General features: G+C 41.9%; 1 protein-coding gene across 1 annotated transcript; it reads left to right on the top strand.

Annotated features, from left to right (window-relative positions):
- Window positions 1–210: 210 nt before the first annotated feature.
- Window positions 211–23,405, top strand: dvl2 (dishevelled segment polarity protein 2). The gene is made up of 15 exons (XM_085451243.1): window positions 211–780; window positions 6,087–6,156; window positions 9,351–9,505; window positions 14,342–14,451; window positions 14,676–14,805; window positions 14,966–15,056; window positions 15,147–15,216; window positions 15,329–15,468; window positions 15,951–16,027; window positions 16,770–16,837; window positions 16,923–17,057; window positions 17,498–17,629; window positions 19,589–19,765; window positions 20,171–20,395; window positions 21,764–23,405. The coding sequence occupies exons 1-15, from the start codon at window positions 620–622 to the stop codon at window positions 22,324–22,326; spliced, it is 2,304 nt and encodes a 767-aa protein (XP_085307369.1). The 5' UTR covers window positions 211–619; the 3' UTR covers window positions 22,327–23,405.
- Window positions 23,406–23,827: the final 422 nt, after the last annotated feature.

A 23,827-nucleotide genomic window follows, 5' to 3' on the forward strand; every position in this document is an offset into this window, starting at 1 on the left:
TAAAATGTTAGACTAAAAAACAAAAAAAGTATTAAAAGAAATATTCAGAAAAATATATGAACGTGAACAGGCTGTGAATATATAGTATAAAATACCATTAGAGACGCTTTATTTATGTATGTAAGAATACTAATACTACAAGGTCGGGGGGGGGGGGGGTGTCTGGTTCGGAAGGGTACGTAAAAAAAAGAAAAGAAGGGGGTACGTCTTTACGTCACACGCCGCGTTGGCTCGCAACAAGTGGTGAAAAGTTTTCAGACCCCCCCTCCCCTGTATGTTTTTGTTGGGGGAAAAGTTGTTGGGAGTTAGGTCGTGTGAATGTAGCTTCCCCGTATTTTTTCCCTCGCCTCTCGGTAACAGTGGGAATGCGAGTTTTTACTCCAGGGAAGTCGAGCTTCGAGCAGGGTTTTTCCTCCCTACGTCCTCCGGCTCGGACCGAAAATCTCGGTGGCCCTCATCGTTTCACCTCTGCCGTCTCGTTAGCCACCTAAGCTAGCTCCGCCGCCAGCTAACTGCCCCACAAAGTTATCGCTACCTCGCCTCACGGTGTGTGTATTTCTTTCGGAAACTTCCAGGTCGGCAGGAAAAGAAGAAGAAAAAAGAAACCGCAAACGTAGAGATGGCGGAAACCAAAATAATTTATCATATCGACGAGGAGGAGACGCCGTATTTGGTGAAGATTCCCATCGCTGCCGAAAATATCACTTTGCTGGATTTTAAACAGGTCCTGAACAAGCCAAACTACAAGTTCTTCTTCAAGTCTATGGACCAAGACTTCGGGTGAGCTCCAGTGATTTCTTTCCTTCCCCTCTCTCTGTCTCTAGTAGAAGGAGAGCTGTGAGCTTTGCATGCAAAATAAGGAGATCCATCATGCAAACGTGAATGTAGGCACAGAAATTTTGGAAAGCAGCCCCCCTTTTGTTGTGCTTGGATTTTCTGATCGGAGGAGTGACTTCCCAGAGCTAACGTGCGTACATAGTTGTGGGAGAAAATGCTGTTTGTATCTCTAAAACCACTCTATCCCATCTTGTGAGCAGTTGTGGTATATTTGTCGCTGGGGGTAACTTATGGTTCGAGGGAGGGTGAACATGCATGAAGCCAGCCTGTCTGGACCCCAGTCCCCCAAGCCCGGCCTTAATCAGAAAGTTGTAATGAGTGGTGATGAATATTCAAATACCAGAGGTAGCTGTGTCGGCTGGGACTTTTCTCAGAAAACATCATCATTACAATGGGAGGCATTCCCTGCCCCTGCTGCTTTTCTTTGCCCTAATCCTCATGCCTCCCTCCCTCCTTCAGTCCATCATCTGCTGAAATCCTCGCCTTTTCTTTCTTTCGGGTTTTGTCTCCCCTCTTTAACACTATGGCCTCCCAGCCATCCGTTCATTCCCCCAATTCCACACACACACAAAACCTAAACTTCCTTAGAAAGAGCCGTCTCCTCGCCTCTATCAATTCAATCTTGCTGTGTGTTTTCGCGCAGAGGAATGCATGTTTGTGGTTTATTCACACAGCGAGAGACCCTTAGGGTTTCTGTTAAATACATTGTAGTCTTGGATGAAGATTTGGTCTGGGCTATTTGCCTCTTTTACTCCGTTTGGATGGCACCAGGGAGCCTGTGCCAAGCCAGCCCTAATATCAACCCGGAGATGAGGTGGATTTTTTGGCTTTTCACTGGGCTTTGACAAAGCTGGTGGGCCACTATTAGCTGTCAACAGAAGCAACATCAATATCAGATCTGTTTAAAAATACTGTACATCTGGTCTAACCAGTGCCTGTAACCCCCCCCCCCCCCCCCAAAAAAAAATAAATAAATAAATAAATAAATAAAGATTGGAAGTTGCAGTTTACCTAATGTAGTCGAGCTGTTTACATCATAGCGTTGAGCCTGGACAGTATATAAAAGATGGATAGTTTTGGGATGGATGGGCATGATTTTCAATTCTGAAAAGTGAAGCTAATGTGGAAGTACCTTGTAATAAACAGTAGGGGGCGACTCTTCTGGTTGTGAAAATAAGTCTGCTTGCATAGAAGTGAACAAAGTGATGTCACTCCAGAATTAGAGTGTTTAGTGGGAACGTTGTAAAAGTGAGGAAAAACAGGATTTGTTTTGCTTTTGATTAAGGTAGAGCCAGTGGTGTAGCACTAGTAATGCAGTATAGTGTTTGTTTTTCTGCACTTAAAAACAACGCTGCAGCACATTCGTGGCTGGAGCCTGGCCTGTGCTCTGCGTATGGCTTATTCAGTGAATCACAAATGCACAGAAGTTGTAGTTTTTATACTCTTTACCATTACCAGTACCATTTTGGATAGTAACCTCAGGGTTTATGGGACTGCTTCGTTTTTCTAAGTAGGAAATTCAAGTTGAGGGGTACGTTCCAGTTAAACATTCCAGCTGAGAACTCGGATATCTGGACTTTCATACAAATCTCTAACACAGCATTATGGTGGGGCTTTCTTGTGTTTGGCAACCTGCTGTTGTATGAGTGAGCTCAGATTTAAAAGTTTGAATTCTGCTTCTGCAGCAAATCTAGTAATGTAGAGCCCAAGCAAGTGCCAAACACTGTCGTCTGCATTTATACCCGTAGGAGCTGCACAGACGACGATGTGTACTTACATTTCTAGGGAGATGTGTGGCAGGTTATGGCATAGGTTTTTAGACTAGTATGAACACAATGATGGCCATGTTTGGCCTACGTATTTGAAACCCATATTTAGGATTTGGGATCCATCACCTAAGCATACCATACTATAGCATCTTTCTTTTTTTTTTTATAAAACAGTTTAAAAGAACTAAAACGAACACAAAGTGGTGTACATTGGAACTAAATGATAAAAATACACAAGATTGAACTAAAAATCAATTAAATAGGTCAAATAACAACAAGAAAAAGAGACTTCACCATTAAGGTGATGCTTTCAAATATCTTCCATATATATATACTAATATAATCACTTACTGTTTATTACATGTAACATGAAGAAAACATGTTACTTGATACTCTGCTCACTGACTGTTTATTTTCTATTGAATTTCTTTTCAAAAGCACCACAAACTGACGCTACCAACATGAAGTTTGAAACTTTAACAAAAAGGAAACTTTCCAGACTTTTTGGAGGTCTGTTGTATTAGTTTTAGTCTAATGTCCCAAAGAGTGCGTGTGTGTGTGTGTGTGTGCAGCTGTCATGTGCACAGTAAGATAATTGGCGAGCTTTTCAATCAGCGTGTCGGTTTATTATGTTACCTTTACTAGACTTTGTAAGTTAACTGTCAGATTAAGAGCTTGTCCCTGTGTAACTGGGTAACACATGATTATGTTTAGACCCCGTGTGCTTGTGTGTGAGTACTAAATGTTAAACGTCTCAAACAAGCCACCCTCTGGAAACTCTCAAAGACTGTATGGCCTGTCTTTAAGTTAAATTGCACTGTCTGGCATCATGCTCTCTCATTTGAATATCTCCAACTGAGTTCAGATGAAAAATTTCAAACATAGCTCTGAGTCAGCTGTCCAATCAAAGCAGGGACTTTTTCTCCCCCTCTCTTCCCCCTGCTCTCTCTTAACCAGGAGAGGAGTGTGTAATAGTGTGTGTTTTCATTTGTCCTGGGTTGAGGCCAGCTGTCGAGGAGATCTGTGTGTGTGGCAGAGCAGGCCAGGGCTGGTGCTAGGAACCTGGACCTGGACAGGGGCCATTTGCTGGGTGTCTATGGGGAGAAGAAAGGGAGAGAAGGAACAGGGTGGTGTTCACTTAGAGTCACTGGATATTCTGCTGTATACATGTGCGCTGAGAAGGGATCAGGGAGCTGTTTGAGTAAGATTAATTGTTAGAACAGCAATGCCGTGTTGAGAGTGAGGAATTTAAGGGTAGCAAGGGACTTGAAGAATGGTAGTCGGCAGGGAAAAGTTTAAGTTAATCCAACAGGACTCTGCATATTTCAGAGTTGTTTATGCATTGTATTCGAGGCATTTCAGTATGTGAGTGAAATGACTTTCGACTGTGGTCTCTTGTTTGTTTGGGGGACAGAGGAATGACGACAATCTTACGCTCTGCAGACAATTTGTGCATCTGTCCATCTGCCGTCTAGGTGCAGATTTGTGCTGAAAAAGCGTAATGGATAGGAAGAAAAAATATTGTTAGCTACATCAGTAGCCACATAGACAGGGCTCTCAAAACCTGCAGCAGATCCTCAATAGTGCCCACTACAATCCGGCTGTATGCTAGCATGCACCCACAAAACCAGCTCTCAACAGCTGCTTACAAAAGCCCAGTGGAACCTGACCAAGTCTCACACACTTAAGAGGAGGTACGCTGGCATGTGAAGCTGGAAAAAGGAGACTTTTGGAGACGCTTGAACAGCCAAGTGTCCTCTATGTAGCACTTACGCCCAGCTCGGTCTCTTGGAACTACTGTAGCTGAAGCCAAATGTTTGCCTCTCTGTAAACATGGAAGTCTTAGATGGAGGAGGGGAAAACTGCCAGACGGATGTGTTGTCTTTAAAGAATTTAGACCATGTTGGCTATTAATGTTAAGTAGCTGCTGTTATCTGTAATGGCTTTGCATGCAGATTTAGTTGACCGGGTTGTGTAATTCACAAGTAGGCTCAATGTGTTTTAGCTCATTGTGGTAAAAGAAGAAATTCCACAGTGTCTGTGAAGCAGTTTTGTGATGTTTGTTGTTAGTGTGCTGATTCATGGCTCCATGACTTGGGTGGTATTTTGGAAATAAGATTAGAAGCAGGATCCCAGTGATAAGCTTGTACTTATACTGGTGTGGAGTTTACTTTTAATGGGGGCTAACTGAAGCTAAATTAGTTAAATGTTGCTTTAATATTCATTTAAACCTCTTACAATACTGCTACATTACATTTAGATCAACTTTATCTACATTCAAGGAATCTGAGGGCAGGAAGGAGACTGACTGTTTTGGCTCTCCTTTGTGTACAACTAAGATATTAGCAAAATGACACCACGCCAACACTGTGGAAGTCGCATTCGCACTTGAAGAATAAGTGCAATTTTGTTAATACAATAGTCCGAAAGAACAAGAAAGGTGATGGATTTGTGCCAGAGGAAGTAACAGAGGCTCATCAGCTTTACTGTAAAGATCATCCTCCCCTAATAGCCTATTCAGTAAGGAGCCAGTATAATTCAGTTCAGGTTTAGTTATATAGTCCCAGTTCACAACAGCAGTCGCTCAAAGATACTTGCAGGGTTATTGCAGGATTAAGATGGTACATTGTTACAGAGAGAACCCCAACAATTAGATAAGCCCTGGTGTGTGACTACAAATGCTAAAAAAGCCAGTCCTAGGCAAGGTTTCCTCTACCTCTGCTGACTGAATCCAAAACATTTTTAATACAATTTCTGTGCCCTTGTTTCGTTTCATTTCATTTCAGAGATATTTTTGAGACTCTCGACTGGGTCACACTAGTTTCTTTCTTCTGCTGTCGTCACACTTCAGGGGTGTTTTTTGCCAGCCCCTAGTTTGGTAGTGTTGGTGAGATACTTGGATGTGTTATACAATCAATTCCCTATTATAATCAAAAACATGCAAATTATTTTATCCTTAAACCAAGTTTTTCTTATATAAAGGAATTTTTTGTACCTCCCAGAGAGGTTCTGTTCAACCATGAGTTGAACCCCTTCTTATCTCTATTGCCTTTACTCTTCATAGCAAGTAATCTGACTTGTTTCATTAGAAAATGTTCCTCAGGTTTGGCCGAATGCGATCCTCCTCCCAGCCGTCCAGTTTTTCAGTGAAATCAGTTTTAATATGAGTGTGATCGACTGCAGCTGCATTGATGTGGCTGTAAGCTGATGATTTACCCAGATGGGTTTTGAGTTAACCCTGGCACTTTGATTTGGTGCAGCTGTGTTGTTGTCACGGGCTCATATATTTCATGTAATGTGTCGGTAATGTAAACTGTTTAATTCCCCTCCGCACTTTCACTTTTTCCATCTATGACTTAATGTCGTTTTCAGCCCTCTTTTCTCCACTGCAGTGTACCATACAGATCACACTTATCATGATGTCAGAAAACCAGAACCGTTCAAACCTACTGAACCTCCCTGTGTGTCTCTGTTCTTCAGGGTGGTGAAGGAAGAGATTTCAGACGACAGTGCCAAGTTGCCATGTTTCAACGGCAGAGTGGTGTCATGGGTAAGAGATGATAAACTTGCTGTTTATTTTCTTTTTAAAGCAGGAGTGGAAGCTATACACATTTCCCTGCTAACCTTTCTTTTTCCATCATTTCCTCTTGAGGCTTGTCTGAAAATGTCAAGACTTAACTTTAATCTCAAGAATAAGCCTACATCATGTTTAGCCAGAGGGTGTTTGCAAAAACCACCTCTTCTTTTTCCTGTGTCTTCCTTCAGACCTCCCTCAGACCAACAGTCTTGTCTAACCAGCAGCAGTAAAATGAAGTAATTAGATTTCAGATTTTTAGCCATTAACTTTGCACAATTATATGTCATCAGAGAGTTTGCACATCTGGTCCTGGCTTGCTCTTTGGTGAAACGTTTGGAAACTTGGAACAGGAAAAAAACTGAACCAGAGTAACTGTCCACCCAGGTAAAACAGGAGGGAGCAGATTCAGCAGAAGTATGGGAAAATTGTTCTTGGAGCTTTATCAACAGTCTGAGTCACTGGTAGTTTTGCTAGACTGTTACTCTCAGACTTCAATAAATCTTTTGTCACTTGAGAATTTTCTTACACTGAGCGCCTTGAACCGACTGTTTCTTTGCATGACATTTCCCTTTTAAACATTTAAAAGAGATTTGTCAAATGAAAGCGTGCACATTTTAACCTGGAGACAGACATGATGTCCATGTTTGCAGTAAGGCTGATGCACTTTTTCCATTTTTCTGAGAGAGGGTCCCTACAAATATTTTCCATATCATAGTTATGCTTCCATTCAGCTTGAGAGGGGTCCTTTTTGTACCATTTGTTTTACCCCGTTATGTGTTTTAACACCGAGGGCAGTAGAGATAAAGCTCTTATCTGCTTTATATTCATAGGTGTTTTTGTGTTGTTTCCTCTGCTATTTGTGTAAATTGAAAGTTTACAAAATTTCCATCCATCCACCTTCTGCCTCTTATCTGGGTCCAGGTTGTGGGACAGTAGTCTAAGCTGAAATGTCTAGACTTCCCTGTCTCCCTGACGTTTATTCTAGCTCTTTCAAGGGGGACAACGCAGGCAGTTTCAGGCCTGGGTCTAATCCGGGGCCTGCTCCCACTAACACATGCCCAAAACACTTCACCAAGAAGCATCCAGGAGGCATCCTAGTCAGATGCCTGAACAATCTCAACTGGGTCCTTTTTGTGTGGAGCATTAGCAGCTGCAGTTTGAGCGCCTCCTTAACTACCAACTCCACAGTCTATCTTTAAGGCTGGGCCAAGCTACCCTTTGGAGGAAGCTCACTTCCTTCTCCTTGTATCTGCCATCTCGTAGTTTCAGTGGATACCCACAGCTTAGGGCCGTAGGTCAGAGTAGGAACGTAGATCGACTGGTAGAGCAGCGGCTTTGCTTTCAAGCTAACTCTTACTTCACCACAACAGACTGATATAGCATCACTGCTGACACCACACCAGTATACCAGTCTCATGCTCCACTCACACCTCAGTGACCCTTTAAATTACCCCACTTGGGGCATCCCACCCCTTTCCAGCTGAGAACTGTGACCTCAGACTTGGAGGTCCTTATTGTCAAAGCACAAACTAAATGCCTATTATTAAATTTACGCATTTACATCAATGTCAGCAAAAACTCAATACTATAAACAAGATGCTATATTAAACTGGCTCTCATTAAAAAGATAGTTCATTATTTTCTTTGCCAGGTAATTGTCAAATCTGGCCGGGGTGGCTGCAAGTCCTTATAAAGCTTTTATCTTAAATACGTATTTGCTAATAAACAACCTTAAAAGTTTTAAATGGTCTTAAATTCATTTTAAATGTGTCTTAAATTTTTTTTTTAGTCAACTCGCAGCTAAAATGTTGACCAGCAACATTAAAATTTTCACTCTGTCTACACATTGATATCCTACAATGTGACTGCATTGTCAAGCTGAGCTATTTTGGAACAACTGGACCCCCGATTTAGAAGGCGATATTAGCAGGAAAGCATGCATCACAGTTGTTTACATGCAGCAATGCATGACTTGGCCATGTGCAAACACATAGAATAGTATTAGGCGAGAAAGTCAAGTTGAAATTCTGTAGCCGCACGGAATTTAACATATGCAAACATTTAAATGAGCATATCGAGATAGAAAAGGCATTTTTAAGTTTGCCAAACAAATTCACAAAGGAAGCAAATGTTTCTCTGATTGTGTTAACTGATACTCGAGCCGAGCTGCACGCAGCGTGGCTTGTTAGCAGTTATAGCACAGCGAGTTGCCAGGTACAGCTTTCATACTTTCCATTTCTCTTGTAGAAGACCCAGTTGTTGTACTCCACCCTGCGGGTTGCATTTAAAAGGAGACAAAACACTGAGACTTGGCCCAGATAAGAAGGACAGGGGCTGGAGCATCTGTTAAGTGCATAAGAACTCAAAGAGAGGGAGAACAAAGCTCAGACACCAGAGGGACTGATATGCGATCTGCACAGAGAGATGGATGAAGGGATCCCAGAAGATGAGTGTTTCACAGTTACGTAGCCATTAATGGAGAGCAAAAAGCAGGGAGTGACTGGATAAAGTGGGCGAACGTCTCTGTGCACATGCTTGTGGACATTTGGTTGAGTTATTTTGACAGGAAATACAAAGCATGTTTATATGAAGTCACTGAATGCACCAAACTTCCCAAACTCTGGAGCTCATATGAAGTTTATAATAAGAAACGTTATGTGTGGGCTCTGCAGTGATGTAAGAAGGCCTGGACTCCGCTCTCTGTGTTTCTATGGTCCATGTAATTGGAAGCTATATGCCATTCATCCTAATTGTTGATGTGTGATACCTCTCTCTCCCCTTGTATGTGTGTGTGTGGACACTTTTGTTGTATAATGAAGAGAGACAGGTTAAGTGTAGGATAGCGTTTCAGTTTGCCCTTGAGACCTTCGTCTGAAAAGAGTACAGTGTTTGTATGTGAAAGTAATTGACATAGTACCCGTTTTTCCTCCCTCTGCCCTCCACCTCCTTCCTTCTCGTCCTTTCATTCCTCTTCTTTTTTTTCACCCTCTCGTCTCTCTGCCCTCTCTTACTTTGTGCCAGTTTCTCACCACTCCACATACTTGCCTACTTTTTTCCTAATACTTTCCATCCTGCTTCCCTCGACCTTTACCTCAGATTCTTTCCTCTCTTTATTATTTTTTTGTGTTGTCTCTAAATCTTTTATTTTGCTTCCTTTTATATATCAGTTGGTATCTTCAGACACTCCAGCAGCAGAGCCTCCAGTGGCAGTGGTCCCCCCTGTGGAAACAACTGCCCAGCCTTTGCCCCCTCCGCCACCCCTTCCTCCCCCACCTGCAGAGAGGACCGGGGGCATCGGGGACTCCAGACCACCATCTTTCCAGTAAGCAACACACACACACACACACACACACACACACACACACACACACACACACACACACACACACACACACACACACACACGTGAATCATGAATCATTTACTGTGTATTTAAAGTGAGGGAAATGATTATTTGATCCCCTGCTGAAGTTTGCAAGCTTGCTCACTTATCAGGAAATGAACAGTTTCAAATTTTAAGGTAGTTTAAGGTAACATCAGCGAACAATCCTGAAAAAAACACTGCATAAAAGTTTTAAACTGATTTGCATGTCACTGTCATGAAATTAGTATTTGATCAACAAGTAAAACTTAGTACTTGGTGGAGAAACTCTTGTTAGCAAGCACAACTGTAAGATGTTTCTTGTAGTTGGTCACCAGGTTTGCACAAATCTTTAAATCCTTTCTTAGCTGCCCCATGGCAGCTCAAAACTTCAGCTTCCTCCACAGAGTTTGTATAAGTCTGAGGTTTGAAGACTGGCTAGGCCACTTCATGATTTCCTGCTTCATCTGTAGCTGCTCCTTTGTTGCCTTGGTGATTTTTTGGTCATGCTAGAACATCCATCCATGACCCGTTTTCGGCGTTCTGGCTGAGAGAAGGAGGTTCTCGTCCGTGATTGTATATTACATGTCTTGTTCATTGACATCCTCGATGCAGTGAAGTCATCCTGTCCCCTTAGCAGAAAAACAGCCCCAATAATGGTTCCAACTCCTGAACTGCAGGGATGTGCTCAGCATTTTCCTCCTTTCAAACACAGTTGGTTGAGATGATGTCAAAGAGCTAGATTTGAATTTTACAGTGTTTATTTATCGGATAAAATAAGTTAAATGTCACCGTTATTATTGTCCGGCTGGAAACAGCGGAGGTGTCCAAATTCAGAGGCTGGGTCCACCTGAGGACCCGGCCTTCGTGGTCTAAGTGGGTCGGGTAGACCGGAAATGAGCGACCGTGAAATTGGACGGTCTAGCCTTCAGAACTACGTCACGAGCTCTCTCGGTGGAGTGAAACTCTGCCGTCTGCTCCTTGCTATCTAAAATATAACCGGACGCTGGCGTACATTTTCGACCATCTCACACTTCAGTTTAATCAGTTTTCTGTCTGACGTTTATTCAGCTGTGTGAAAACCGCCGGAGGAACCCTCCCGAGAGATTAATAAAGTTTTGTTTAATCTAATCTAATAATTTTAATCTCAGCCAAACCGATTTACTCACGAACAAATAAAACACTGAAAAAGCCAAACAATAACATGTTTAAGTTATTTAAGTGACTTATATATCATGTTTATCCTGAGTAGTGAAAGACCGCGGGGGTTTATAAACGATGTGCCGGGAGTTTGCTGTTCTCGTCAGCTCAAGTTTACACAGCTACATTCTCGCCTGAAAATATGTTGAAAGTTTATTTTGTGACCCAGAAAGAATAATTAGAGTAGTATTAAAACTAAGTAACTGCAGTAGTAGTAGCCATTGTTGGAAACTGGAATTGCCTGGGCCTATCTGGGGTATGGTTTTTAAATTTTGTTGTCCGGGTGGAAAATCGGGAGATTTTCGGCAGGGGCACTGAAATTCTGAAAGACATGCAGTTTGTGGGGATAGGTTAATTGGATAATCCAAATTGCCACTAGGTGTGAATGTGTGAGTGAATGTGAGTATGAATGGTAGTCTGTCCTTGTGTGTTGGCCCTGCGACAGACTGGCGACCTGTCCAGGGAGTACTCCGCCTCTCGCCCTATGACAGCTGGGATTGGCTCCAGCACCCCCCGCGACCCTGAAAAGGATAAGCAGTAGCGAATGGATGGATGGATGGCACTGAAATTCGGGATTCTCACAGAAAAATCAGGAAGGGTGGCATGTATGGATGTTGTGTGCGCTGCAGGATTTCATTGCATTGTGCTCAAGTGTGTTACCAGTGTTGTTCTTAGCGACTGTGATCCCAACTGTCTTCAGGTCATTAACAAGCTGATCTCATGTAGTTTTGGGATGATCCACCACTTTTCACCCATTGTACTTGAAGACTTGCAACACACACCTGTGCTCCTCCTATAGTTTTAATTAGAAACTGTATATTTACCTGAATATCTCACACTCTCAGAGTATCAGGTTTACGCACGAATATGTGAGCTCATTTGAAACTGATCTTAGCTGGGACCGCCCTTGTTATTGACACAAGGAAAAGCTTTAAATCCCTGAGTAGACAGATCTGATTGAAGTGTTCCCTCACACAGTTTGAGTATGTTTTTTGCCATATTCAAGAACTTCCAGTGTGCTTTGAAATGTTGTGAAATGTGGTCTAGTTGGTTTGGATAGTTGGGGTTACTGCAGAAAACTGTAACATCACATTAAGTTGATATGACAAATGTGTCAACAAACAGTTTCCTAGTGATTATTCTTGTTTAACACTGTTTTGGAAAGATCTGCTAATCGCACTGAACCAACTGGTTTCTCACTTTGTTTGCTGTCAGTTCCTGGGCAGGTATTCAACGCTGGGTTTACCAGAACCTGCATTGAGACAGAGGCTACCAAAAACATTAGTTTTGAGCTGAAAAAGCAAAACGAAGAAGTGAATGAAGCTTAAAAACTGTCAAGCTAATACAAGTCTTTAGAGCAAGAATGAGATCTCATCTTACATATAGTCATTTCATTTTTTAAAACAAACAAACAAAAACATCCATGCGCACACACGTGTGTGATTAGGACAGCTTTTAAAAAAGCAAAAAACCAGTATAAATTTCAAAATAACTATTTATTATTTATTTGTATTATATTATGTCATATTGTACAGCTTGTACATACATGTACGAAGAAGGTTAAAGTGGGACTTCACAGGTGGGCAAGCTGTAAGATCAGGTGTAGCAAAAATGTGTATCAGTGTGGGCCAAAAAATCAGAAGTGGTTGCACACTGTTTTGTATTGGGATATCCAGTAGATCTTTGCATTATTGTACATAAATCATAGGTCAGCTGTGATGAACTGCTACTCTGATATTCACTGCTCTTTGTGGATCGAGCCAATTGAACTCAACAGGATATAAACAGATGATTCAATAGCTGTAGGGATGATTTCTAACACCTGGGCAGTATAAAGCTAATCAAAAAGGTAGAATTCAGTGAGTGAATCTAATCAGCGTCACCAGCTTAGATATACATCGATGTTTGCTGCCTTTCATGTAATCTAATATTGATATTGATATGACCAATCCAACATTACTGAAAACTATAGTTATAACCATAGTCCATCCTTTATCTTTATAAAAAACCAAGTATATCTGCACACTGCTTTTTCACGAGTCATTAGTAAGGAAGTAAAGAAGAAAAAGTAAATTAGTTATTTGTTTCCATAATATGTTTGGAGCTAGACCGACACCTTACTGCTCATACGTGACAATCTTCAAATGAAAGGGTCTCTGGTACCAAAGAAAAGGTTCAGTTTAACCAGCTGTTTTTATGACTGGGTGGTGTCCGGGGTACTGGATGCTGATGTATTATCAGTGTAGATATAACACCAAGCTATGAGAAACTGATTTTGGGGGAAAGTTCTTTGTTTTTTTTGTATGTTAAAAAACAATCAACCAGCCATTTAATTGTGGGTCTCATGAATCCAGTGTTAGTTGTGCTTTTAAGTTTTTATAGTGTGGACAGTGGGTCTGAATCTTAAAAGCAAACTAATTATCATTCAGTCTGATTGTGGTTGTGTTGATGTACACACAGCTTACAAAAATGAAGAAATCCATGTGAGTGGTAGAAAAAAATGAAAAGCTTACTGTGTGATGTCAATAAAATTACAGTAGCTCTAATGCACAGTGACCATGCCGTGCTTTGTGTCTTCATGTGTCTTAAACTTTTTGATCATTGTAGGAAAATGTGCTAATATTGGACCAGCAAAGAGATTGTGCTGTTCTATAGCCTTCACTGCAATAAGAGACAATGTAATACATAGCAGATGTCATGTCCAAGGCCTGATTAAAGTGACACGTACCTGACCGACAACTTTAATGTAAGCAACATTAAGCACATAATGCTAAAAGTATGTATTAAAATGTTGATTTGGTGTTTAAAAGGGAACAGTTGTACGTGTGTTCAGCTCTATATTTGTATTCTTAGACTCACAGAGTAGTCTGACAGCATCTAAGGAGCCTATACTGGGCCTTGGTCCTTCTCAGGACACTTATTTGGACAATTACCAAGTTGTTTTTAAATAGCGTGATATAAATATGTAAATGTTCTGTAAATGTGACAGAAAATAAGGAAAAGAGTGAGTAGTTCTGTTTAACTGAAGAATAGTCTAGAGTTTGACTAAAGAAATGGACTGATATCAGCTGATTCTAGTTTATTACTGATAAGGATGTCTCTTGGGAGATAACAGCAAAATGTCTGCAAAGATGGCAATGAGATCATTTAGAAAAAAGGCCTCTTTTGAAGTTTGTCCAGCAGAAACACTGACAGGCTGTTCAAATGTCCTCCTGAAAATATTACAGTTCTCTAAATAGCAAATTGGCACTTATTTTCTTTATTTATTTGTATGATAATTAATAAATAATATAAATACTTGTATTATGTGTCAGATTCAGTTAAGCCCATTTTCATTCAGAGGAAGCTGTTAGAAATTAGGACGAAAAAATAAAGCATAGATATTCGTATACAGCAGCAGGCAATACTGCTTTAAAAGAACAGGTAAATTAAGGAAGGGCATGTACTTTCTAGCCTACTATAATTGCAAAAATGCATAACATAAAAAACGTATGTAGTTAGAAATGCCTTTTATGTTGTAAACACTGATTAGTGCAAATCCAGTGTTGAAATCCAGTCGTGCTCTAATTCCATCTGTAATTGTGCTTGTTTTTACAGTCCCAATGCAACAGGCAGCGTGGAGACTTTGGACGACCAGACTGAAACGGAGTCTGTAGTTTCTTTCAGGAGAGAGAGGCCTCGGCACAGAGAGAGCATGGAACAACACGGTGAGACACTCGTGCACACGAAAACAATCCTTTTAATACTGCCTCCTATCAAGATTTGGCACGTCTATATCTCCCAGACACTCAATACAAGTTGATATAATCAGAGAGTTGCTGAGGAGTGAGGAATGTTTGGGATCTATAGGGAAACCCTGACTTGCACAAACATGAAAAATCATGTTGATTATTTTCCTGTTGTCTTTGGGGACTCTCGTGCGGCATCTCAGGCCCTCGTATGAACGGCCAGAGTCGTCTGGAGCGCCACCTGGCAGGATACGAGAGCTCTAGCACGGTGATGAGCAGCGAGTTAGAAACGACCAGCTTCTGCGACTCTGAGGACGATGACACGATGAGCAGGTGAGAAAGCGATAAATGTCGTATGTATCCAGTAGGTGATGGAACAGGCTAATGCGAGAGAAGCTGTCCCTTAAATTTGTGTTGACCTCCTTAAGAACCAAGCCTGTTAAAGGTTTATGAGATATTTCTCTCTCTTGACCTTTCACCTTTTGTTGAACAGGTTCAGCAGTGCCACAGAGCAGAGCACAGCTTCGAGGCTTCTTAAGCGACATCGTCGACGGAGGAAACAGCGTCCCCCACGTCTGGAGAGGGTGTGTGCGCACGATTTACTTTGTGCAAACAGATAAAATATTTTGGTCACGTCAGTGTCTGTAGTGTAATGTTGTCATTTCCTGCTCCAGGCCTCCTCCTTCAGCAGTGTTACAGATTCCACGATGTCTCTGAACATCATCACCGTCACTCTAAACATGGGTCTGTACTCTCCTCATGCACCTCATGAACCTTTAAACTTGTATCTCAGATTCATTTTTCTTACCTAATGTTCACCTCGTCTTAACATTATTGTGATTTCTCAACCGTACAGAAAAGTACAACTTCCTGGGTATCAGCATAGTGGGTCAGAGCAACGAAAGGGGGGATGGAGGCATCTACATTGGCTCCATCATGAAGGGAGGAGCTGTGGCTGCTGATGGACGCATTGAACCTGGTGACATGCTGCTGCAGGTGAGGAGGAATGATGGCTTTTTCCTATATAAATGACGATGTCTTGATTTATTTAGTTTTTTAAATTGCTGCTCGGACAGCTGGTTTATCCAGGAAATACCAGTGTGGTTGTTTGGTTTTGAGATCTGCTGGGTCTCATTTCAGGAGCTTTTCTAGTGGGTGATCCAGTCCAGATCAGTGCTTGTTCACTTCAGTTGTAATTCATTCCTTGTCTACATGAACACATCTGTTTCTCTCTAAACATAAACAAAGGAAGTATTTATGCGTATGAATGCAACTGGTTTTTATTTTATTTTTTTGTTCCGCTCAAGAAGCTAGAACTGGGAAATTACTGACATTTTTCTGTTGAAAAGACTTTGATTAATCAGCTACCAAAACAGTTGGTTGTTATTCTTCATCATCAGCATCAATAAATAATTCATCTCCACTTATGAGTCTAAATAAACCTTTTTCTTATGCCTCATTATCCCCTCTCCTCCTAGGTGAATGACATCAATTTTGAAAATATGAGTAACGACGATGCAGTGCGGGTCCTGAGGGAGATTGTACACAAGCCAGGGTATGTTGTTTTTTTTTTTTTCCATCTGACTTTTTAGATGATATATCAAATGTTTTCAGGTTTTGTCTTGTCAACAGGTAGTAAGCTTTTGTTGTTATCAGGGATGGGTGGTATAGTCTCAAAATTATATCATGATATTTAGAGAAGCAATAATGATATTTCTGAGAATATAGGAAAAGTTTACTGAACAGCATTTTATTGATGCTTGCAGTTTTATTAAGGCAGCAGCATTTAGAAGTGTAAGTAAATAAAGGGGATTTTCCTTCTTGTCCTTCTGTGATGTTATATCTTGGGTTGGGCTTTAATCCAGCTTCTTAAAGTCCTGTTTCAGTAACTTTGATCCATCATTTGCTCTTCTTGTCTTATGATGTGTAGCTAGTGAGCGCTCCAGTGACGCTGTGTGGAGATTTGTTTAAATCGCACGTCGCTGCTAGTATCTCCTTCTTCGTAGCCTTGTGTTTTTTCCTCAAGTGGTGAAAGGTGTTCGTTCTCTCCACCTTCAGTTTTCTTGCATATTTTGCAAAGTACTGTGCTTTGGGAGGTTGTAGAAGTATCTGTCTTTTTTTGTTTTGTTTTATTAATAAATGATCATTGGAGGCTGACACACAGCTCTCACTCTCAGACATGCCCTGCCTTGTCTTGTTGCCATGTGACGTTTTTGTATCGGGTAAATCTTCACCCCAGTATTAGCGTGGACGATGTGATCTGACCGTAGTCGTGATGTTTGCGTACTCTTTTCCAGGCCCATCATCCTCACAGTGGCAAAGTGCTGGGACCCGTCTCCTCAGGGCTACTTCACTCTGCCTCGCAGTACGTACAGCTCTGCCTGAGACACAACACACGGATCCATGTTTGTGTCAGTAACTGTTTCCTAATTGTTTTCCTCACCCTGCAGATGAGCCGGTCCGACCCATTGACCCTGCAGCATGGGTCAGTCACTCCGTGGCCATGACCGGGGCTTACCCTCCCTACCCAGGCAGTTCCTCCCTCAGCACCATCACGTCCTCGTCCTCCGTCACCGAGACTGAACGTAAGCGTCTTTGCGTTCACCCTACTCTATATTTGCTCCTTTATAATATCCCCTTTAGTAATACCAGCCTTTTCATGGCTGTGTATTATTTTCATAAAACTGTCCTTCGTGTCTAGTTGTCTAGTTTCATATCCAGACTCGTGATATTCAGTCTGAATTCAGGTCATTATTCTAAAGTATCTCTTTCCCCTTCTTCAGTCTGTGTCCGTCTTTGTCTCCCACCGACACTGGCACAGGAGTCGTCTTTCACATCTGTCTTTCTGCTTTTGTCGCGGCTGTTGTGTGATAAATGACGTCTGCTGCTTTCCTGCTTTTGATCTCTTTGAAGTTCCACTCCTTGCTTTCTTGTTTTTGGCCCCGTTCTGTTTTCATCTGTCATGCTTTCTTGCATGTTTTTCCCTCCTGAGGTTTTTCCTTAACCATTCTTCATCCTTCTCCAGGTTTTGATGACTTTAACTTATCACTGCACTCTGACATGGCATCTGTCGCCAAAGCCATGGCCTCACCAGAGTCGGGTCTGGAAGTCCGGGACCGCATGTGGCTTAAAATCACCATTCCCAACGCTTTCCTAGGTAAGACAAAAAGTGGAAACGAGGCAAGAGAGACTACACTCGTTCCATGAACTTTTTGCGGCTCACAGGACTTTACAGGGCAGGCATTATGTTCACAGAATTAAAACCGTGTGACTTGTGGGAGGAAAAACCCCTCAAGTACAAACGTGAATGCCTGTTTTGAATGAAAACATGTGTTAAATTGGAATCGCATGCAGCTGAATCACAAGGGATAATTACTACGTGTTTGTCTACTTTGTGCTTTTTGAAATGAAAATTTGGTGTTATATTCAGTCTCTGATTTTATTACTTTCCCCCCTAACTTCTTAATGCACTCTAACACAGCAGCTTACAGGCACACCTCAGGCGTCAGGCAGGTTTTTTTTCAGTCAGAGGTGTTCATTTCACCTGGCTAGTTTTTGAGCTTGTCGTTTTCCTGCTAAATTCCTCTTAAAGATATTTGATTTATAAATAATCCGCTGGTTAGATTTCCACTCGGCTACTTTAGATGTAAGCCAGAAGTAAGCCCGGCGGTGTTGATGTTTCAGTTTCTCCACATAAATACATGACTCAGTGGTCTGCATCCAGCACTGGGAACCCTTCACTTTAAAACAAACTCTCAAACAGAATGCAAGCAGTGAGGTTACAGACATGGGGAAGTTAAATATAAGGAAGTGTATTAGGAATAAAATGTGTAACCACACCCAGCCAGCTGTGTGGTGTGGTACATTTGATGGCGGTGTTGCTTTTGTTGCTCTTCACTGCAGCTGTTATGGTGCTGCATTTAAAGTTCAATGTTTTTTCTCAAACTCAATCTGCTGTTTCTCAAACTGTCTACAGGCATAACATCAGATATGAAAACATCTGTTGTTTTCATATTGATGTGGCCTCCAGAGGGAGACAAACAACATTAATGAGTTAGTGTCTTTATCTAGTTCAATCAGTGTGGTAACTACGGCTTAACACATAACCTGAATTCTAAAATCCTCCGCACATATTGACAAGTTGAACTGAAAAATTCAAATTTGTATTTACCTATTGATTATTTTACACATCAAGTAATCTATCAAGTCAATCGATTAATGGAGTAATAAGATAAGAAACGTTTTTGTCTTATTATGGATCAACTGCTCCTTCTTGTTTAATTACTGTTTAATAACGGCGCCGCCTCTTTGCTCCTCGCGGTGTGTAAACAGACTCCGGCTCCACATTAAAGTGTGCCAGCATCATCATCCCTGCAGCAGTGACCTAATGTTAAACTTTTTATTCACACTCTGCACCTAAATATGTTTCTATTGCGAGTCTGTTTTTAGTCACAAATGTGGGTGAAATGCTCCCGTTTACATGACTCGATAAATCGTCGCACTGAACCATTAATCTCAGGTCCCCTTTTTTTGTAACAATGTTGGGTTTTACTGTTATATTTACCGGCCTGCGGCGCTCTTTTTCAAATTTTTCCTTCTGTGTTTACTGGTGATTTGAACAAAATTCCATCATGGGTGCAAATTTTAGTGACTGTTAAGCCACATGACGAACGTGACGCTTAAAACAAAAGCATTCACAGGGGATGAACATGAAACATGAACTGGGATTTATGATTATTTAAAAAACATATGTTAATAACTGAGGTATGCTCGTGCAAAGTTTTGCACGAGAGGGAAAAAGGTCCATGCAGATATATGTATGGTATGTTCATTATAATAAGATGTTCTTTAATTATCATTTTCATTTAGTACGTTTTCTGGTTGTAGTAGGGGCTCTCACTGGGATTATGTTTAGAAAAAGAGTCATGTGTGAAACAAATCTTTTTATGTGAGCACGCACTGAGCCTAGTGTGTGTTTTTGTTTTGCTAGTTTGTTTTTAAAAGATCAGTCAAAACTCTTTATTTCATGATTGAATTTTATTACGAAAACCTGGCATCTATGGGACAAAATGTTTCTTAATGATGATTAGAATGATTTCTCTGCACCCCTCATCAGGTTCAGACGTAGTTGAGTGGTTGTTTCACCACATCGAGGGATTTCAGGACCGCCGTGAAGCCAGGAAGTACGCCAGCAACCTGCTGAAGGCCGGCTTCATTCGTCACACGGTCAATAAGATCACATTCTCTGAACAGTGCTACTATGTATTCGGAGACTTGAGCGACTGTGAGAACTGTGAGTGGCTGCAAAACCCTGACATCAAACACTGAGCAACACATCCGACTGCTGAGTTTTATCCTTAATCACATTTTGCACATGGGCACTGGTGGACGCACCGGTTGTAGAAGGGGTTAGACATTTGACGTCATAGTTATCAAAGGATTCTTTAATGTCCTGCCATCGCTAAAATGAAATCTCAGGAAAGAAGACCAATCATTGTCCACCAGCTGCACCATATCAACGGTTCAGATGTAGTCATCTTTTTTTCGGGTTTGGTGCAAGAAAAGATCTTTTCACGTCAGATGTTGATATTTGAAGCCATTCATCATGCAAACCTAAAAATTATTCTCTGTTAGCTGTAAATCTTGAAGGAACATTTTTGCACCATTATTCACCCTCTCCCTCGTGTCTCCCACACAGATATGGCCAATCTGTCTCTGAATGACAACGACGGTTCCAGCGGCGCCTCGGACCAGGACACCCTGGCCCCCTTGCCGCTCCCTGGGGCTTCCCCGTGGCCCATGATGCACACCTTCCCCTATCAGCCATACCCAACACATCCCTTCTCCAGCCAGCCGCCTCCGTACCACGAGCTTACCAGTTACAGCTACGCCCCGGGCAGCACTGGCAGCCAACACAGCGAAGGTAAGCGGAGAGAAATGTTCTTTTATCCAGTATTTATTTTTAGAGTGAGATGCTGTAGGTGAGGCCGCTGTGAGCAAACTATTCCTGTTTGAAGGGCCACTCCAAAATATTACTCAAGAAGTTTAGCTTTTCATGACAGAGCTACATAGTGTGCTCTGACATTGTGTATAATATATCCTGTGGCTCTTGATGACTGTACACAGGGCTATTAATCATGGATATAATATTAGAAAATACAATAAAACAGGACATATGAGCCTATTGCTCAATTTCTAACATTTCAGGATTTTCCTTGGCTCAGATGGGTCATTTGAAGATGACAGCACATCCCTGATCCATGTCCACTAACTGCAATAAGTCTGCATTATATTATTTTCTGCCCATTTAATGAATAAAAATGTCTGAAGCTGAGTAAATGACGGGCTTTTAATAAAACATTTTACTGCTTTTGGCCTAAACCTCCTTTGTGTGAGCCAAAAGTGCCTTCATGCATGAGAACACTGCATTTCCACAAATTAAAGTACACTACCTCTTAGACTGGGATTCTGCCTCCTCCTGGTCTCAGACGACACATTTTATCTTTCACGTGTAAGATGAATGTGTTCACCACTACACCAGAGACTCAGGAGAGCGTCTGTAGCATCTGTGATTCAAAATTCGGCTATTAAAAAGTGAAAAATCAAAATGAGCAGCAATTCCTGTTGTGCAAAGGAGAGAGGATAGTTGCATATGTAGAGTTAAAGGTTGAAGACATCTGCACACAGGAGTTTGCAACCAGCCATTGCCAAAGACTAGAATGCTTCAGCCCACTCAATCGTTAATCTTCACTTTAATCAAATACAAAAGAAAATGATGCATTTTCTTGAAATCTTTGTTTAAAAGCATAAACAGCACAGTCTGGTGGCTGTACCCAGTCATATGCAAAGTGTTAGGGCCAATGGTTCCATCGCCTGCTGCTAGGACACAACTTCAATGCAAGAGTAGTAAATTTAGATCACAGTAATAAGTAATATCATAAATGAACCACCTCCTATGAACACTTTTAATTCAGTTTTTCTATAAATAAAACTGTAGACAAAGGCAGCTTAAGTTTGCTAATGTGTCTTCGTCCCATGTGTGTCCTGAGGTGCATCTTTACTGTTCTGTCTGAGCCATCACACAATCCATGCAACTAAGTTGGTCTAACCCACCTCCACCGGGGGGCAGCAGTCAGCTGTGTGGAAAATGCTAAGAAATTACACAAGAAAGACTTCACAGAAAAGTGTAAATAATTTTAGTAAAACTGGTAAATCAGCTAAGCAGTGTCATCAGAGCTCAGATTTGTTTGACTTGTTATCAAACAGTATTTTCTCTCCCGTGTTGCTGCAGGGAGCCGGAGCAGCGGCTCGACGAGAAGCGAGGGTGAGCGGCGTCGCAGCAGTAAAGGCCCTGGTAGCACTGTGGGCGGAGGGGAGAAATCCCCGTCCGGCGGTGGTGGAGAAGGTGGCGGGGCCGACTCGCGCTCCGGCAGCGGCAGCGAGTCTGAGTACTCGACGCGCAGCAGTCTGAGGCGCGGCCACGGTTCAGCCGCCCCCAGCGAGCACAGCCACGCCTCCTCCCAACGCTCGCATCATCACCGCATACCCCAACCGCCCCACATGTCCCCCTACCCGCCGGGAATCCTGCCGTACAACCCCATGATGGTGATGATGGTACCCCAGCATCCACACCCGGCCATGGCAACCGCCCACGGCCTTCAGCACACGCAGCCGATGGCGGCAGCTCCCATGCACCCCGCGTTACCTCCACCTCCTTCCTCCACTCCTGGAGGACCGCCTGGTGCTCCGCCCACTCGTGACCTGGGTTCCGTACCCCCAGAGCTCACTGCGTCACGGCAGTCGTTCCACCTGGCCATGGGAAACCCCAGCGAGTTCTTCGTGGACGTCATGTAGTTTTTTTTCTCTTCCTTGTGTTTGGTGTCCGTTCATGTGAAGTTAGTGTTCCCACTTGTGTGGACGAGGATCTGATGGTAGCTTATTGAACTCGTGTGTGCCTGTTGGAGTCGGGGCGCTTGACACTAAATTTGGTCGAACAGGGTTTTAAAGTAAGAACGACGATAGGACAAATCTCAATTGATCTATGTAGAAAGTTTAGCTTCTCTTCTTCAAATCCACTACAGAGCGCAGCCTGTTTTTATTTTTCAGGCCTTAACCCAGGAGGTTATTGTTTCCCTCCTACAGAAAACTGTACAATATTTAGCATTTGATCATTACACTCCTTCAAACACTCACTTAATATTTTATCATGGGAAGACCCTTCCAGTTCAGCCACTTGCCCTTGAGCTGCCCATCCAGAAACAACTGAGACCACAGTTTGGCACTAGAGGGCGCCAGGCACTCAGGCCAGATTCATTGGCTGCACAGGAGCAAATCAAGTGCCTTTCCATTATTATTTACGTTTTCACACTCCAGGTACAGCAAGCATCTTTTGTTTCAGCATTGTTTGACAGTGAGCCCCTCTGTATATATCTATTACTCCTGTGTATATGCAACTCTACAGACCAGCAAACTGTAATGTGAAAAGAAAGAAAGGTCCAAAAATGTCAGAAGAACTTGTTTTTAGTAATCACTGTCTAGGCCTAGTCATGAGATAACTCTTGTTGTGAGGAATGCGGGGTGGGGGTGTTTTTTTTTTTTTTTTTTTTTTTTTGTGTCAGGCTGTAGAGGCTCGATGGTACTCGTGGCACTAGACGTCCACAGCGGTACTTTTACCTACATGCAGTGTATATCCTCAGTAACTGTGATCCAAATGCCCCAGCTCTCCATGCTTATTTTTATGTTACTGACTCGCATTATTCACCCGTTCCTTTTTCTATGTGTGACTATATAAATCATGTGTAACCCAACTAACTATTAAGGTGCTAAATGAAGAGTCAACATTTCAGAAAGCTGACATTTATAGTGTCACATTGCTTGATTTCATATTGCCACCTTTGCTTGTGTATTTGAGAATAAATTTGATACATACTTATGGTTCAGAGTTGTTTATTTTAACTAGACACGTGAAGATTTGAATGAAGCTTGTGACCGTGAACTTTATCACATTGACAGACTGCAGTACAGATGCTGCAAAAACTCTAAGGTATGTGGGATTTGAATTTAGCTTAGCATCATGTTTTTAATAGATGTGATAATAGAAACAGAAATTATCATACGAGAGAACCGGTGTTGATACGGGAAAGCTTTATGGTAGAAGTCTTTAGAATTTATTTTAATAATACAGTTAGATCCAAATCAACTAACAGAAAGCAATCAAGTAGCACATTTTAGCAACAAATCAAATACAATTGTGCATTAACACATGTTAGCTGGTTACTACACGTTGACCACACACTTTTCTAGAATAATGTTCAGACCGATTTGTACTTGTGTGTGTGTGTGTGTGGGCTGGAAT

Source organism: Copadichromis virginalis, linkage group LG3 (assembly GCF_057382275.1).
Source record: "Copadichromis virginalis isolate Kocher_CV1m ecotype Utaka linkage group LG3, C_Virginalis_male_GT1.1, whole genome shotgun sequence".
Taxonomy (NCBI): Eukaryota; Metazoa; Chordata; class Actinopteri; order Cichliformes; family Cichlidae; genus Copadichromis; species Copadichromis virginalis.